General features: G+C 35.1%; 1 protein-coding gene across 4 annotated transcripts in view; it reads left to right on the top strand.

Annotated features, from left to right (window-relative positions):
- Nucleotides 1-17,859, top strand: part of DMD (dystrophin) — a 1,739,631-nt gene that overhangs the window by 1,145,159 nt on the left and 576,613 nt on the right. For all 4 annotated transcript variants that reach the window (XM_068533306.1, XM_068533307.1, XM_068533305.1 and 1 more), the window contains one exon: nt 6,248-6,459. In XM_068533306.1, the coding sequence (XP_068389407.1) occupies nt 6,248-6,459 (212 nt within the window). The remainder of the gene's footprint in view (nt 1-6,247; nt 6,460-17,859) is intronic.

Here is a 17,859-nt window from a genome sequence, read left to right as displayed (position 1 = left end):
GAATATTCATACCCCAATGACTACCATCAGTCATTGGTTACAGGCTGTTCCTGGGAGGTAAGGTGCTGGGAGACTGGGGAGGGGAGCCTCAATTCCTTGGTGTATCTAGCCTACCACTTAGATGGCAAAGCAAACACTTTATGGCAACACAAAGCCTACAAAGAATGAAATGTCAGTGATGGTATTGGAGGTCAGGCTGTTGGGCAATGAAGTGATAAGGGCGAGGGAATGTGGGCATTCTGCTATAGGAGCTTTTGAAAAGATTACTCATATTTGGCTCTAGAGATTAAGAAAAGACACAGTTACAGAGGGCAGACAGCAGAAGCAGGAAGAACTACAATCCTGTAGCCTGTGGAACAAAAAATACATTCACAGAAAGACAAGATGAAAAGGCAGAGGGCTATGTACCAGATGAAGGAACAAGATAAAACCCCAGGAAAACAATTAAATGAAGTGGAGATAGGCAACCTTCCAGAAAAAGAACTCAGAATAATGTTAGTGAAGATGATCCAGGACCTCAGAAAAAGAATGGAGGCAAGGACCGAGAAGATACAAGAAATGTTTAACAAACACCTAGAACAGTTAAAGAACAAACACCTAGAACAATTAAAGAGCAAATAGAAATGAACAATACAATAACTGAAATGAAAAATACACTAGAAGGAATCAATAGGAGAATAACTGAGGCAGAAAAACGGGTAAGTGACCTGGAAGACAGAATGGTGGAATTTACTGCCACAGAACAGAATAAAGAAAAACGAATGAAAAGAAATGAAGACAGCCTAAGAGAGCTCTGGGACAACATTAAACACAACAACATTCACATTATAGGGGTCCCAGAAGGAGAAGAGAGAGAGAAAGGACCAGAGAAAATATTTGAAGAGATTACAGTCGAAAACTTCCCTAACATGGGAAAGGAAATAGCCACCCAAGTCCAGGAAGCGCAGAGAGTCCCATACAGGATAAACCCAAAGAGAAACACACCGAGACACATAGTAATCAAACTGACAAAAATTAAAGACAAAGAAAAATTATTGAAAGCAGCAAGGGAAAAACGACAAATAACATACAAGGGAACTCCCATAAGGTTAACAGCTGATTTCTCAGCAGACGCTCCACAAGCCAGAAAGGAGTGGCATGATATATTAAAAGTGATGAAAGGGAAGAACCTACAACCAAGATTACTCTACCCAGCATGGATCTCATTCAGATTCGATGGAGAAATCAAAAGCTTTACAGGCAAGCAAAAGCTAAGAGAATTCAGCACCACCAAACCAGCTCTACAACAAATGCTAAAGGAACTTCTCTAAGTGGGAAACACAAGAGAAGAAAAGGACCTACAAAAACAAACCCAATACAATTAAGAAAATGGTAATAGAAACATACATATGGATAATTACCTTAAACGTGAATGGATTAAATGCTCCAACCAAAAGACACAGGCTTGCTGAATGGATACAAAACCAAGACCCATATATATGCTGTCTACAAGAGACCCACTTCAGACCTAGGGACACATACAGACTGAAAGGGAGGGGATGGAAAAAGATACTCCCTGCAAATGGAAATCAAAAGAAAGCTGGAGTAGCAATACTCATATCAGATAAAATAGACTTTAAAATAAAGAATGTTACAAGAGACAAGGAAGGTCACTACATAATGATCAAGGGATCAATCCAAGAAGAAGATATAACAATTATATATGCACCCAACAGAGGAGCACCTCAATACATAAGGCAACTGCTAACAGCTATAAAAGAGGAAATCGACAGTAACACAATAATAGTGGGGGACTTTAACACCTCACTTACACCAATGGACAGATCATCCAAAATGAACATAAATAAGGAAACAGATGCTTTAAATGACACAACAGACCAGATAGATTTAATTGATATTTATAGCATATTCCATCCAAAAACAGCAGATTACACTTTCTTCTCAAGTGCGCACAGAACATTCTCCAGGATAGAGCACATCTTGAGTCACAAATCAAGCCGCAGTAAATTTAAGAAAATTGAAATCATATCAAGCGTCTTTTCTGACCACAGCGCTATGAGATTAGAAATGAATTACTGGGAAAAAAACGTAAAAAACACAAACACCAGGAGGCTAAACAATATGTTACTAAATAAACAAGATATCACTGAAGAAGTCAAAGAGGGAATCAAAAAATACCTAGAGACAAATGACAATGAAAACACGATGATCCAAAACCTATGGGATGCAGCAAAAGCAGTTCTGAGAGGGAAGTTTATAGCAATACAAGCCTACCTCAAGAAACGAGAAAAATCTCAAATAAACAATCTAACCTTACACCTAAAGGAACTAGAGAAAGAAGAACAAACAAAACCCAAAGTTAGTAGAAGGAAGGAAATCATAAAGGTCAGAACAGAAATAAATGAAACAGAAACAAAGAAAACAATAGCGAAGATCAATAAAACTAAAAGCGGGTTCTTTCAGAAGATAAACAAAATTGATAAACCATTAGCCAGACTCATCAAGAAAAAGAGGGCGAGGACTCAAATCAATAAAGTTAGAAATGAAAACGGAGAAGTTAGAACAGACACTGCAGAAATACAAAGCATCCTAAGAGACTACTACAAGCAACTCCATGCCAATAAAATGGACAACCTGGAAGAAATGGACACATTCTTAGAAAGGTATAGCCTTCCAAGACTGAACCAGGAAGAAATAGAAAATATGAACAGACCAATCACAAGCAATGAAATTGAAACTGTGATTAAAAATCTGCCAACAAACACAAGTCCAGCACCAGATGGCTTCACAGGTGAATTCTGTCGAACATTTAGAGAAGAGCTAACACCCATCCTTCTCAAACTCTTCCAAAAAATTGCAGAGGAAGGAACACTCCCAAACTCATTCTATGAGGCCACCATCACCCTGATACCAAAACCAGACAAAGACACTACAAAAAAAGAAAATTACAGACCAATATCACTGATGAATATAGATGTAAACATCCTCAACAAATTACTAGCAAACAGAATCCAACAACACATTAAAAGGATCATACACCATGATCAAGTGGGATTTATCCCACGGATGCAAGGATTCTTCAATATATGCAAATCAATCAATGTGGTACACCATATTAACAGATTGAAGAATAAACACTATATGATCATCTCAATAGATGCAGAAGAAGCTTTTGACAAAATTCAACACCCATTTATGATAAAAACTCCAGAAAGTGGGCATAGAGGGAACCTACCTCAACATAATAAAGGCCATATATGACAAACCCACAGCAAACATCATTCTCAATGGTGAAAAACTGAAAGCATTTCCTCTAAGATCAGGAACGAGACAAGGATGTCCACTCTCACCACTGTTATTCAACATAGTTCTGGAAGTCCTAGCCACGGCAATCAGAGAAGAAAAAGAAATAAAATGAATACAAATTGGAAAAGAAGAAGTAAAACTGTCACTGTTTGCAGATGACATGATACTATACATAGAGAATGGTAAAGATGCCACCAGAAAACTACTAGAGCTAATCAATGAATTTGTTAAAGTTGCAGGATATAAAATTAATGCACAGAAATCTCTTGCATTCCTATACAATAATTATAAAAATTCTGAAAGAGAAATTAAGGAAACACTCCCATTTACCATTGCAACAAAAAGAATAAAATACCTAGGAATAAACCTACATAGGGAGACAAAAGACCTGTATGCAGAAAACTATAAGACACTGATGAAAGAAATTAAAGAGGATACAAACAGATGGAGAGATATACCATGTTCTGGGATTGGAAGAATCAATATTGTGAAAATGAGTATACTACCCAAAGCAATCTACAGATTCAGTGCAATTCCTGTCAAATTACCTATGGCTTTTTTTACAGAACTAGAACAAAACAAAATTTGTATGGAGACACAAAAGACCCTGAATAGCCAAAGCAGTCTTGAGGGAAAAAAAAACAGAGTTGGAGGAATCAGACTGCCTGACTTAACAAAGCTACAGTAATCAAGACAATATGGTACTGGCACAAAAACAGAAATATAGATCAATGGAACAGGATAGAAAGCCCAGAGATAAACCGATACACCTATGGTCAACTAATCTATGACAAAGGAGGCAAGAATATACAATGGAGAAAAGACATCCTCTTCAATAAGTGGTGCTGAGAAAACTGGACTGCTACATTTAAAAGAATGAAATTAGAACACTCCCTAACACCGTACACAAAAAAATAAGCTCAAAATGTATTAGAAAGCTAAATGTAAGACTGGACACTCTAATACTCTTAGAGGAAAACATAGGAAGAACATTCTTTGACATAAATCACAGCAAGATCTTTTTTGATCCACCTCCTAGAGTAATGGAAATAAAAACAAAAATAAACAAATGGGACCTAATGGAACTTAAAAGCTTTTGCAAAGCAAAAGAAAGTACAAACAAGACGAAAAGACAACCCTCAGAATGGGAGAAAATATTTGCAAATGAATCAACGGACAAAGGATTAATCTCCAAAATATGTAAACAGCTCATGCAGCTCAATATTAAAAAAACAAATAACCCAATCCAAAAGTGGGCAGAAGAGCTAAATAGACATTTCTCCAAAGAAAACATACAGATGACCAAGAAGCACATGAAAAGCTGCTCAGCATCACTAATTATTAGAGAAATGCAAATCAAAACTACACTGAGGTATCACCTCACACCAGTTAGAATGGGCATCATCAGAAAATCTACGAACAACAAATGCTGGAGAGGGTGTGGAGAAAAGGGAACCCTCTTGCACTGTTGGTGGGAATGTAAATTGGTAAAGCCACTATGGAGAACAGTATGGAGTTTCCTTAAAAAACTAAAAATAGAATTATCATATGACCCAGCAATCCCACTGCTGGGTATATACCCAGAAAAAAACGTAATTCAAGAAGACACATGCACCCCAATGTTCATTACAGCACTATTTACAATAGCCAGGTCATGGAAGCAACCTAAATGCCCATCAACAGATGAATGGATAAAGAAGATGTGGTACATATATACAATGGAATATTACTCAGCCATAAAAAGGAACGAAATTGGGTCATTTGTAGAGTTGTGGATGTATCTAGAGACTGTCATACAGAGTGAAGTAAGTCAGAAAGAGAAAAACAAATATCGTATATTAATGCATATATGTGGAACCTAGAAAAATGGTACAGTTGAATCGGTTTGCAGGGCAGAAATAGAGACACAGATGTAGAGAACAAATGTATGGACACCAAGGGGGGAAAGTGGTGGGGAGGGGAGTGGTGGTGTGATGAATTGGGAGATTGGGATTGACATATATACACTAATATATATAAAATGGATAAGAACCTGCTCTATAAAAAAATAAATAAACTCCTACAATTCAAAAAAAAAAGAGTAGTTTGAAGATTGTAGCAACATCCTAGATAAAAATGGAAATTAAGGTGTGAACTACAGCACTAGGAAGAGCATGAAAAGATAGATTCAGGGGAACTTGTTTGTGTGGATGAAAAGGAGAAGAGGGCATATGATTTAGATGTGTCCTACTTGGGGCTGAGTAAATGGTATGACATTTGCACAGTTAGGAAATGAGAAAAATCAGGTTAGTCAACATGTTGGCACAGTGACTGAGGAAGAGAAAATAAGTAACAGGCTCTTTTTTTTAAGAAGGAAATAGTTCCTTTTCTATAGGTTCTGTTTTAGACATGTAGTGCTTGAGATGCTTTAGGGGATATTATGTGAAAAGGTCTTGCATTCAGTTATACAACTGTGTTAATATACTATGTTAATAAATGTTTTATCCTCCTTTTAAAACTAAAAAAAAAAAAAAGGAATAGACACAGTTAAATTTTCACATGTACTATTGATGTTCTAGATTACCTTCAGGAAGTTGATTTAACAAAAACTTATGTTTACCTTTGAAAAAAGTAAGAAGTTCCATTGTCCATCATCCTAACTGTAACACAATGAGCAATTTCTTTTTTTTTTTTTTTTTGCTTGTACTTAAATTTTTTTTCAATTATTATTTTTTTTTTAAACATCTTTATTGAAGTATGATTGCTTTACAATGGTGTGTTAGTTTCTGCTTTATAACAAAGTGAATCAGTTATACATATACATATGTTCCCATATCTCTTCCCTCTTGCAATTTCTTTTATAAGTAATATAAAATGTGAGATAATATTTGGATGTTAAATTTCAAATGTCTCCTCCAGACTAGCATTTACTCCCATATATTCATTTTTCCTTCTTTTCCAGTTGAAAGAATTCAGAGTCAGTGGGATGAAGTACAGGAACACCTTCAGAACCGGAGGCAACAGTTGAATGAAATGTTAAAAGATTCAACACAATGGCTGGAAGCTAAGGAAGAAGCTCAGCAGGTCTTGGGGCAGGCCAGAGCCAAGCTTGAGTCATGGAAGGAGGGTCCCTACACAATGGATGCAATCCAAAGGAAAATCACAGAAACCAAGGTTAGTATCAAAGATATGTTCTTAAAATAAAATACACTGGATAAAATTATACCATGGATTAAAATCTAATGATTTTTAATGTTAATTTATTAAAAGAAAACAAGCTGAAATGAACAGTAGTCTTTGCAGTCAAAGTAAAGTAGAGATTAGAGGAAAATTGATGGTTAATATCAATGTTAAAATTAATTTTGTTTAATAAATTAGGTACAGTGCTCTGGTTTTCACACTGCATCATCTTTTAAGATCACTTCAGAATTGTTGCACGTACTTCTGTAATATCATGAAGTCAATCAGATGGACTTAATTCCTTCTTAGAAAAAGTAACAGGTCTACTCCTTCCTACTATACTTGAAGGCAGTGAATGGAGAAGGGAAGGGTGGGTATGAGAATAAGGTAGGGATAAGGTGTACTCTCACTTTCTCCTCCCATTTTCTGACCTCCAGCCCAACTTCCCTTCTTTCTTCTTCCTTTTCTTCTTCTTCCTCTCCCGCACCCCAAACTTCATCATATATTTTTCCACTTAATAATCTAGAACTCTTCAGGATAAATGAAACAGAAAAAGGAAAGGAAATAAAATTTGTTTGACTATGTCTTATCAGGCACCATGCGTGGTACTTTATAAATATTGAATCCTTTCCAACCTCATATTTATAGGTCAGTTTGGAAAGACCTTAAATGCTAAACAATGGGTAGTCCTTAGAGGATTTTAAGCAGAGAAGTGACATAGTGAGAACTTGATCACATTGATGAAAACACTCTCTAGGGTTTTTTTCTGGTAGGAAAAGGCCTTCTGCTAAACAAGTATTTGAATCTCAAATTACCTATGTCATCTGAGAAAAAAGCCATAAAGTTTTCTTGCATGGAATGGCTCCCATTTCTAAATTAATCATTGTTTAGACTATGCTAAGCCACATTGCATATTTATTTACACTAGGTTTATTTGCAAAATAAACCCTGAAATCTCAGTAGCTGAATACAATGGTGATTAATTCCTTGGTTGTGTCATAGTTCAATAGAGGTCAAAGAACCCTTCTTGGGAGCTCTCCCCTACATGGTGACTTGGGGGTCCAAACTTTTCTAATTTTATCAAACTATAATTTTAAAATCATGGCTGCACAAAGTCACCACAGAAGAGTAAGAGAGAATGTGGTCAAGACATGGGGTTTTATGGCCAGGGCTCGAGGTTATGGACATCACTTCCACGCAAAACCCATTGACCAGAACTTGTTCCCAATTTAATTTCAGGAAGAATGAATGGGAATAATGAACTAGTGAGCTTTTAGCCAGTCCTTGTCATAGCTAGTTTTCCAAAGGGTCTGAACAGCAATGAGAACAGGATTTTTATTTATATGACAAAAATGTTAGAACGCCACATAGGATTTTACAAACTTATCAGTACCTTTGTTGGAGGCAACATCTAGATGAATAAAAATTCTCTCTTTCACAAGATACTTTTTACCACTAAGATTTTCTCCCTTTGATGAGCATAGATGAATTAGGAATTTCTAATGATGGGTTTTCCAATTTTTCACTTGACTGTGTGAAACATAGAATCCATGTGGTTATTCTTGAGGGTTCTGGTCTTATCCATCACGTACTCAGTATGTTATGCTATTTCTTTTCTCCTCTCAAAAATTTAGGGTTCTATGAATCTAGAGGATCACGGAACAAAGTGGTGAACTGGTCAGGAGGAATTACCAGGGAAAAAAGAATTTGGATTGGACCCTTGTGATAGATGAGGGAAAGGAGAGGTGAGAGGCATATAGAGACAGAGTTGATCAGGGCAAGAAGACTCTGAAATTTGGCAATTGAGAAATACTCTTAAAACATACAAGAATCCTAAAGTGATGGCAAGAATGATTTGGGTTTAATAGCTTTTGGAAAAGCAAGGAGCTTTAAATAAGAGACAGAAAGAGTTGCAAAAGAAAATATGAAAGGAGAAAACAACAATTTTTTCATCAAAATAAGTAAGGTGTTTTGGACACCTAAAACAAAGACAAGATTGTATTATAATTGCTATCCTTGTCAAACTTTTGAAATAAAAATTTGCTTTTGAATAGTCCATCTAAAACTGCATCTTAAAAATGGCTCAGCCATTATCTTTGGAAACTTATGTTTTTGTTTGTGTTATATGTTAGCAATTTAATGATATATATTGCTGTAACTTCAGTGTAAGTTCCTAACATAAATAAAGAAGACTAAAGCTGTAATTTTCCTGTCCATTTCCTAAATGACATATGCTAAAACTAAAAGTAATACTAACCCTAATACTAACATTTAGTGAGTACTTGGTTCTTTGTCAAAAAATGTGCTAACCACTTCACATATATTGGCTTATTTCATCCTCCCAAAAACTTTCCATGAAAAGTACTATTATTGTTCCCTGTTTACAGATAAGTAAATTGAAAGCCTAGAGAAGTTCAGTAACTCCTCTTAAAAGCAGCAGAGCTGGGATAGGAATGCATAGCAATTACTTTTTTTTTTAACATCTTTATTGGAGTATAACTGCTTTACAATGGTGTGTCAGTTTCTGCTTTATAACAAAGTGAATCAGCTATACGTATACATATATCCCCATATCTCCTCCCTCTTTTGCAAATGACCTCACAGATTTCCTCCGTAACCCGTTGTCTGTGTGGCTAAAACAAATCAAGAAAACACCGTGAGGATCAGAAAGGGAGACCACTGTAGTTGTGAACTGACAAATAAGATTATATTACTGATGAGCCAACAGGTGGAAAATGAAAGCAGTGAAACAGTATACCAGGGAGAAGTTTTCGTATTTTGTTCTACTGTGAAAAGCTAAAAAGATACTTGCAAGTTGTATTCCATTTTTAATGAAACTACAATGTTTAATTCTTAGAAAAGTCAGGGAGCCTTATAAAGTGGAGGACTGCCTTTATGTCTAATGTGTTATCATTCCTGAATGATATTAGCTGGCTTATCACTTACAATTTTCTTTGAGGACGAAAGTGTGAAAATAGACATAATAGGCAATGGTTAATTTGACCAGGATCTCCTTGCTCCATGAATTCTTTCTTAGTCTGTGTGTCTAGGGTGAACAAGAGAGCTGGTGACTGCCCTCACTGTCACAATGAAATGGTTTCAAAGCCAACCACCAGCACCGTTACACTCCTTGAAAACTTAAACCAGTCACTATACCTGAGCTAAAGAAAAAAATCACTCATAATTCTGATAGTTTCATGATTCATAATTGCTAACCTCTGTCTATAATCTCTTCCACTTCTTGTTTTTTGGCCGCACCACACGGCTGAAGGGATCTTAGTTCCCCAACGAGGGATTGAACCCAGGCCCTCAGCAATGAGAGCGTGGAGCCCTAACCACTGGACTGCCAGGGAATGCCCCTCTCTTCCATTTCTGATCTACATATTCTAAATTGTCTTCATAATGTACATAAAAGTTTGAATTCTGATTTTAACGTTAGTATTATATAAATACATATGTTGCTACATAACTTTTAACAATTATCATTTTTAATTATAATATTTCATTAAGTTCCATCTTTCACCATTTCCCTACTAATTAGACATTTAGAAAACCTCCACTCTTGGTTGGAAAAAATAGTGGAGAAAACATTGGAATAACAACAGCCCCTTCACAGAGTAGAACTCAAATCTGAGATGGCATCTGGGAAAAGTCCATCTTGAAAGCATAGACAAGGTGGAAGGAGATAGCAACAGTAAGTATTTGGCAAAAGAATAGACTGTAGATAGCCCATCGTGTCAATAATTAATGAGTAGATCATTAAATGATGCCCATAATGTATGTTTAGTTTCTTTCTTTCCTATATAACCCTTAATTTTTTGGAAACAAAAACATAAGATGAGTAAGTAGCTGATTTTGTTAACTGCATGGCTTCATTTGCTCTTCTACATGGCCCTAGTAAAACAATAATGCTCTTCTGAGATAGAAAGACAGATATTAGGGGAAATCATACAGGATTTCCATCCTAATCAAAATGTCTGCCAAAAGGCTATGGCAGAATCCTATGAGAGATGATACCATTTAACTTTCATAAGAGGTAAGATGGTATGCCTTTGGCACCTAAAACTGCCAGCAATGGTCATCATGGGATTTCTTTTATTTGGCAGAATCTTGGTTTATTTCACAACCTGTTTCCTGGGCTATTAAGATTGGTCCAAACTTGGCAGTGGATTCTTTGGAAAAATTATTTCTTGATGATTTTAAACTTTCTTTTCCAGTGTCAAGAGAGATTTATCCAGGCTCAGAATTTTCATTTATTTTTTTCCCCTTTCAGCTTTTGAAAGAGAAATTCCTTTTTTGTCTCTCTTGTGATTGCTTTTGTGTCAAATTCAGCATAAAAGCTTTTCAAACGTGACGGCATTAGCTGTTTTGTGCTTGGCTGAGCTAAGAGTACATGAATTCAATAGAGAAGTGAAATCTTATTTGAGCCTAGCTGATTTAGCTATATACTACTTAAAACTATCTGAGGTGAGAAACACAATAATTTATCAAATTATTAAATAAAGATTTCCAAGGCTGCAAAAATATGTGTTTTGAAGACATTCTTTAGGGAACTTGAAATGTAGGTACACTGTAATCATGTAATTAATTTTAAAAGTTGAACTTGTTATATGTAGTAAATCTGATAGCTATTTGAGGATTGCAAATTATTTTACCAGGAAAGAAACTAATCAGAGAGAACTTTTTTTTCAAATATGGAAGTAGAGCCTTGTCGTTTTCATTATTTGAGGGGATGGGTGGCATTAGGTAGTATCCTTATCTACCAAAAAGATATATACAGTAATGGAAGCTAAATTCTCCTTTCACACATTTTATTTACTTTTTGGATGAGCACAAAATTAAATCAGCAAATTGACCCACCCTGGTAGTTTGAGGTTTGGATTTCTGATACAGTAATGAAAAACATTATCAGAAAACTTCTTCCTAGGACCTGCCATTTTTTCATGTAGTTTCTTTATTCCCTTTTGTTCTCCCCTAAAGATCCCACATGATTAAGAAGAAAGAATCAATAACCTGATAGTCCTTTTCCTCCCAAAGTATGTATGAAGCTATTAAATTTCTCAAAGCACACAAACAGAGTGCTTCCTACATCACTGATAGAGCACAGGAAAAATAATGGGTGGTTTTCCAGGTACTGCTATAGTATATAAATATTTAATGCAGAGTCACAAAGACTTGGATAGCATTATGCTCTGATTGCACCATATTTTGCCTTATTTCCTTTTCACACTTTAACTTATTCCATGCTTGAAAATATAATGTGGCAACTCTGTAAATCCACTCCTCCATAAAAGCAGCAAATTGCAAAATTGTTAAAAATTGCCTTTTCTAAACTCTGGAAATTAACCAGAGGTTGGCAACAATATGTAAATTACTGAACTTCACTGAGAACAGCAGGGTTTGAGACTTTTTAACTTGGCCTATTCCCATCAGTTTCTCCCAGCTACACAGTAGCCTTAAAAATTAATAGTCTTACAGCTACCAGAGAAAGAGAATAGAACTTGTATTGAGCATGTTTTCTGACCACAACAGTATGAAACTAGAAATCAATTACAGAAAGAAAAATGAGAAAGAAACAAACATGTGGAGACTAAACAATAGGCTACTAAAAAAGTAATGGGTCAATGAAGAAATTAAAGGGAAAATCAGAAAGTACCTCAAGACAAAGGAAAATGGAAACACAAAACTCCAAAATCTATGGGATGCAGCAAAAGCCGTTCTAAGAGGGAAGTTTATAATGATGCAGGCCTTCCTCAAGAAAAAAGAAAAATCTCAAATAAGCAACCTAACATACCACCTAAAGGAATTAGAAAAAGAACAAACAAAGCCCAAAGTCCACAGAATGAAGGAAATAATAAATATAGGAGAGGAAATAAATAAAATAGAAACAAAACAAAACAAAAAAATAGAAAAGATCAATGAAACCAAGAGCTGGCTTTTTGAAAAGATAAACAAAATTGATAAACTTTTAGCCAGGCTCACCAAGAAGAAAAGAGAGAAGACCCAAATAAACAATATAAGAAATGAAAGAAGAGAAATAACAACCAATACTAGAGAGATACAAAAAATCTTAAGAGAATACTACGAGCAGTTATACACCAACAAATTGGACAACCTAGAAGAAAATGGACAATCTTCTAAAAACATACAACCTGCCAAGACTGAATCAAGAAGAAACAGCCAATTTGAACAGACCAATCACTAGTAGTGAAATTGATTTTCTAGTAAAAAAAAAAAAAAAAAAACCAAAAAACCTCTCAGCAAAGAATAGTCCAGGACCAGACAGCTTCACAGGAGAATTCTACCAAACATATAAAGAACTTAAACCTATCCTCAAGCTATTCCAAAAAATTGAAGAGGACAGAACACACCAAAATTCATTCTATGAGGCTACCATTACCCTAGTATGAAAACCAGACAAAGACACTACAAAAAAAAAAAAAAAGAAATGAAAATTATAGGCCAATATCTTTGATGCATATAAATGCAAAAACCTCAACAAAATATTAGCAAACCAAATCCAACAATGTATAAAAAGGATCATACATCATGATCAAGTTGGATTAAGGATGGTTCAGTATTTGCAAATCAATACAATATACCACATTAACAAAAGGAAAGATAAAAAAACACATGATCACCTCAGTAGATGCAGAAAAAGCATTTGACAAAATTCAACATCTGTTCATGATAAAAACAAACAAAACAAACTCTCAACAAAGTAAGTATAGAGGGAACATATCTCAACATAATAAAGGCCGTTTATGACAAAGCCACAGCTAACATCATACTGAATAGTGAAAAGCTGAAAACCTTTCCTCTAAATTCAGGAATAAGACAAGGAAGCCTACTCTCACCACTTCTATTTAACATAGTTTTGGCAGTCTTAACCACAGCAATCAGACAAGAAAAAGAAATAAAAGGCATCCAAATTGAAATGAGAGAAGTAAAACTATCACTATTTGCAGATAACATGATGCTTTATGTAGAAAACCCTGGAGTCTCCACCCAAAAACTAAATGAATGAATTCAGCAAATTTGCAGGATACAAGATTAATATACAGAAGTCTGTTGCTTTTCTATACACTAATAATGAAGTATCGGAAAGAGAAAGTAAAAAAAAAAATTCCTGTTTAAAATCACATCAAAAAAGAATAAAGTACCTTGGAATAAACTTAACCAAAGACGTGAAAGACCTATACTCTGATGAAGGAAACTGAAGATGATGCAAAGAAATGGAAGGATATTTCGTGCTCTTGGATTGGAAGAATTAATATTGTTAAAATGGCCATACTACCCAAAGCAATCTACAGATTTAATGCTACCCCTATCAAAATACCCCTGACATTTTTCACAGAACTAGAACAAATAATCCTAAAATTCATATGAAACCATAAAAGACCCCAAATTGCCAAAGCAATCTTTAGAAAAAAGAAAAAAGCTGGAAGTATCACCTTCTCGGACTACAGTAATCAAAACAGCACGGTATTGGCACAAACAGACACGTAGATAAATGGAACATAATAGAGAGCGCAGAAATAAACCCACACACCTATGGTTAATTAATCTATGCCAGAGGAGGCTGAAGTATACAATGGAGAAAAGACAGTCTCTTCAACAAGTGGTGCTGGGAAAACTGGATAGCTACATGTAAAAGAATGAGATTAGAACATTTCCTCACACCATATACAAAAATAAACTCAAAATGGATTAAAGACCTAAATGTAAGACCTGAAACCATAAAACTCCTAGAGGAGAATATAGGCAGAACACTTTTTGACATAAATCATAGCAACATTATTTTTGGATCTCTCTCCTAAGGCAAAAGAAATAAAAGCAAAAATAAGCAAGTGGGACCTAATTAAACTTAAAGGCTCTTGCACAGCAAAGGAAACCATCAACAAAATGAAAAGACAACCTACAGATGGGGAGAAAATATTTGCAAATGATGCTACTGACAAGGGATTAATCTCCAAAATATACAAACAGCTCATACAGCTTAGTATCAGAAAACAAACAACCCAATCAAAAAATGGGAAGAAGGCCTGAGTAGACATTTTTCCAAAGAAAACATTCTGATGGCCAATAGGCACATGAAAAGGCACATTTGCTAATTATTAGAGAAATGCAAATGAAAACAGCAATGAGATAGCACCTCACACCTGTCAGAATGGCTATCATCAAAAGATCTACAAATAACCAGTGTTGACAAGGATGTGAAGAAAAAGGAAGACGTTTGTACACTTTTGGTGGTATGTAAATTGGTGCAGCCACAATGGAAAACAGTATGGAGGTTCCTCAAAAAACTAAAAGTAGAGCTACCATATGATCCAGCAATTCCACTCCTGTGTACATATCTGGAAAAAATGAAAACACTAATTTGAAAAGATACATGCACCCCAGTATTCATAGCAGCACTAATTATAATTACCAAGATATGGAAGCAACCCAAATGCCCATCAACAGATGAATGTATAAAGAAGATGTGGTGTGTGTGTGTGTGTATATATATATATATATATACACACACACACACACACACATACATACATACAATGAAATATTAGTCACGAAAAAGAATGAAATTCTGCCATTTGTAGCAGTGTGGATGGACCTAGAGAATATTATACTTAGTGAAATAAGCCAGAGAAAGACAGTGTGTATTACTTATATGTGGAATCTAAAAAATATTACAAATGAATGTATATGCAAAACAGAAACAGACTCACAGACTGAATGTTTTCCCCTGAGCTCAGGAGCAAGATAAAGGTGTCTGCTCTCACCACTTCTATTTACCATGGTACTGGAAGTTCAGGATGGGAAAATAGGCAAGAAAAAATAGATAAAAATCATCCAGATTGGAAAGGAAGAAGTAAAACTATATCTATTTGCAGATGACATAATCTTGTATATAGATGATCCTAAGGAATACACTAAAAATGTAATTCAGCAAATTTGCAGGATCCAAGATCAAAATACAAAAATCAATTATTTTTCTATATACTAACAATGCATAATCTGAACAATGAAATTCAGAAAATTTTTCCATTTATAATAGCAACAAAAAAATAAAATAATTAGGCATAAGAAAAATGCAACACTTTTCCATTGACAACTACAATGCTGAAAGAATTTAAAGATTTAAGTAAATGGAAAAGCATGCCGTATTCCCAGATCAAAAAACTTAATATTGTTAAGATAGCAATATCCCCATATTGACCTACAGACTCTATGCAATTCTTATCAAAATCCTCACTAGTTTTTCTGTAGAAATCAACAAGTAGATCCTAAAATTCATACTGAAATGCAAGGGACAAAGAATAGCCAAAGCAACCTTGAAAAAAGCACAAAGTTGGAGGACACACAGTTCCTAATTTCAAAACTTACTATAAAGCTACAGTAATCAAAACAGTGTGGTACTGACATCAAGGTAATCATATAGATCAATGAAACAAAATTGAAAGTTCAGAACTAAATCCTTGCATTTGTGGTCAATTGATTGTTGGCAAGAGTGCCTAGACAATTCAGAGGGAAAAGAATATTTTTTCAAAAGTTCATGCTTGCATAACTAAATGTCCACATACAAAATAATGAAGTTTGACCCTACCTCACACCATACAAAAAAATTAATTCAAAAATGGATCTTAGAGCTAGATATAAGAACTAAAATATTAGAACTCTTACAAGACAACATAGGAGTACAATGAGTTAGGCAGTGTTTTCTTAGACATGACACCAAAAGCCAAAGTGACAAGAGAAAAAATACATAACTTGGACTTCATCAAAGTTAAAAACTTCTGTGCTGCAAGCAACATCATAAAGAGAGTAAAAAGACAACCCACAGAATGGGAGAAAATATTTGCAAATCATATATCTGATAAGAGACTTGTATGCAGAATATGTAAAGAACTCATAACTCAATAAGAACAAGAAAGACTCAATTATAAATCAGCAAAGGATTTTAATAGACATTTCTTCAAAGAAGGTGTACAAGTGGCTAATAAGCACATGAAATGATGGTCAACATCAGTCATTATTAGGAAAATACAAATGAAAACCACAATGAGATACCACTTCATATGCACTAGGGTCATACTTGAGTAGGTATGTCAGTCAGGGTAGGCTAAGTTATGCCACAGTAACAAACTATCCCCAAATCTAGAGACAACACAAAGTTTATGTTTTATTCATGTTACATGTCCACTCTAGATTCACAAGAGCATTCTACTTAGCTTAGTTATTCAAGGAGTGCAGCTAATGGGAGCTGCATCTTGATACATAACTTCTCTGATCAGAGAGTCAGGAAACATAATGAATGATGCCACTGGCTCTTAAACCATCTGCCTGGAAGTGACATGTAGCCAAAATCAGTTATGTTATCATCCCTAATTCAGTGGGGGTGCAGCTGTGTAATCCTCTGGTATGAAAAAGGCACCGAACGTCTGTGAACAATAATGTAGTCTACTGCAGTAGGCTCATGGGATTTGAAAGTAGCCGGGAAAATGTGACTTTCTGGGGATCTGTCCTCTGGCTTTCTCACTGGAATCACTTCCACCCAACCATGTCCACACCCTCTCAACCAGACTTCTCTTAGATGCCTGGGGTAGCTGGGTGATTTGTTAATTACAACACTGCTGAAGTCTTTTAATAAAGTCAGCAAATTAAAAAGGGAGCCCAGATAAAGAGAATGCTTTCCAAAATGTCATAATGAAATTAAGGTAATGAAGCACTTGGAGGGCTCTCCTCCGTTCTTTTTTGTATAAAACTTATTCCAAAGAAGCTGGAAGAGAAATGGGGCCTGAAAAGTAAAGAGGGGGGAAAATAAACTGTATGCCATTAGTTTAATTATAAAAATTCATTACATGAAGTCATGTAAGACAGAAAATAATGGAACTCTAATGGGTTGGCCGATAACACATTTACTAGCCTGCTCTCAGCTTGTAGTCATTGTTGAAAGGACAAAAAAGTAACAACTTTGGTATGTAGTCCTCAAAGCTATTGAAAAGATTAATCATTTCCAGTAAGCTGGGAAATGAGGGCTGTTTTCTCAAATAGTATCCCCTGTATAGTGTTACCTTCTGAAACAGAGTTGCTTGGTAATGTCAGAGGTTTAATAGATGAGTCTTGAAGTTTATGGTGAGAGGCTTTACTTTTGAAATAGCTTCCTTACAGATATTTTAACATTTCTGTTACATATCCATAAAGAGGTTTTCTAGGTCATGTTAATTCACACAAGCAAGAAAGAAATTGTATTTCTTTTTCCCAATAAATATGTATAGAACATTAATTTATACTTAGGAGTAAACTGTTTAGTGATTTTTTTAAACAAACCAAATATGTATTTTTTCCTGCTGTCTTTGTTTAGCAACGTCTTACTTTATTATACACAGTAAT

Source organism: Eschrichtius robustus, chromosome X (assembly GCF_028021215.1).
Source record: "Eschrichtius robustus isolate mEscRob2 chromosome X, mEscRob2.pri, whole genome shotgun sequence".
NCBI lineage: Eukaryota > Metazoa > Chordata > Mammalia > Artiodactyla > Eschrichtiidae > Eschrichtius > Eschrichtius robustus.
Note: the sequence above shows the minus strand (reverse complement) of the source record. Positions and strands in the feature narration are given on the sequence as shown.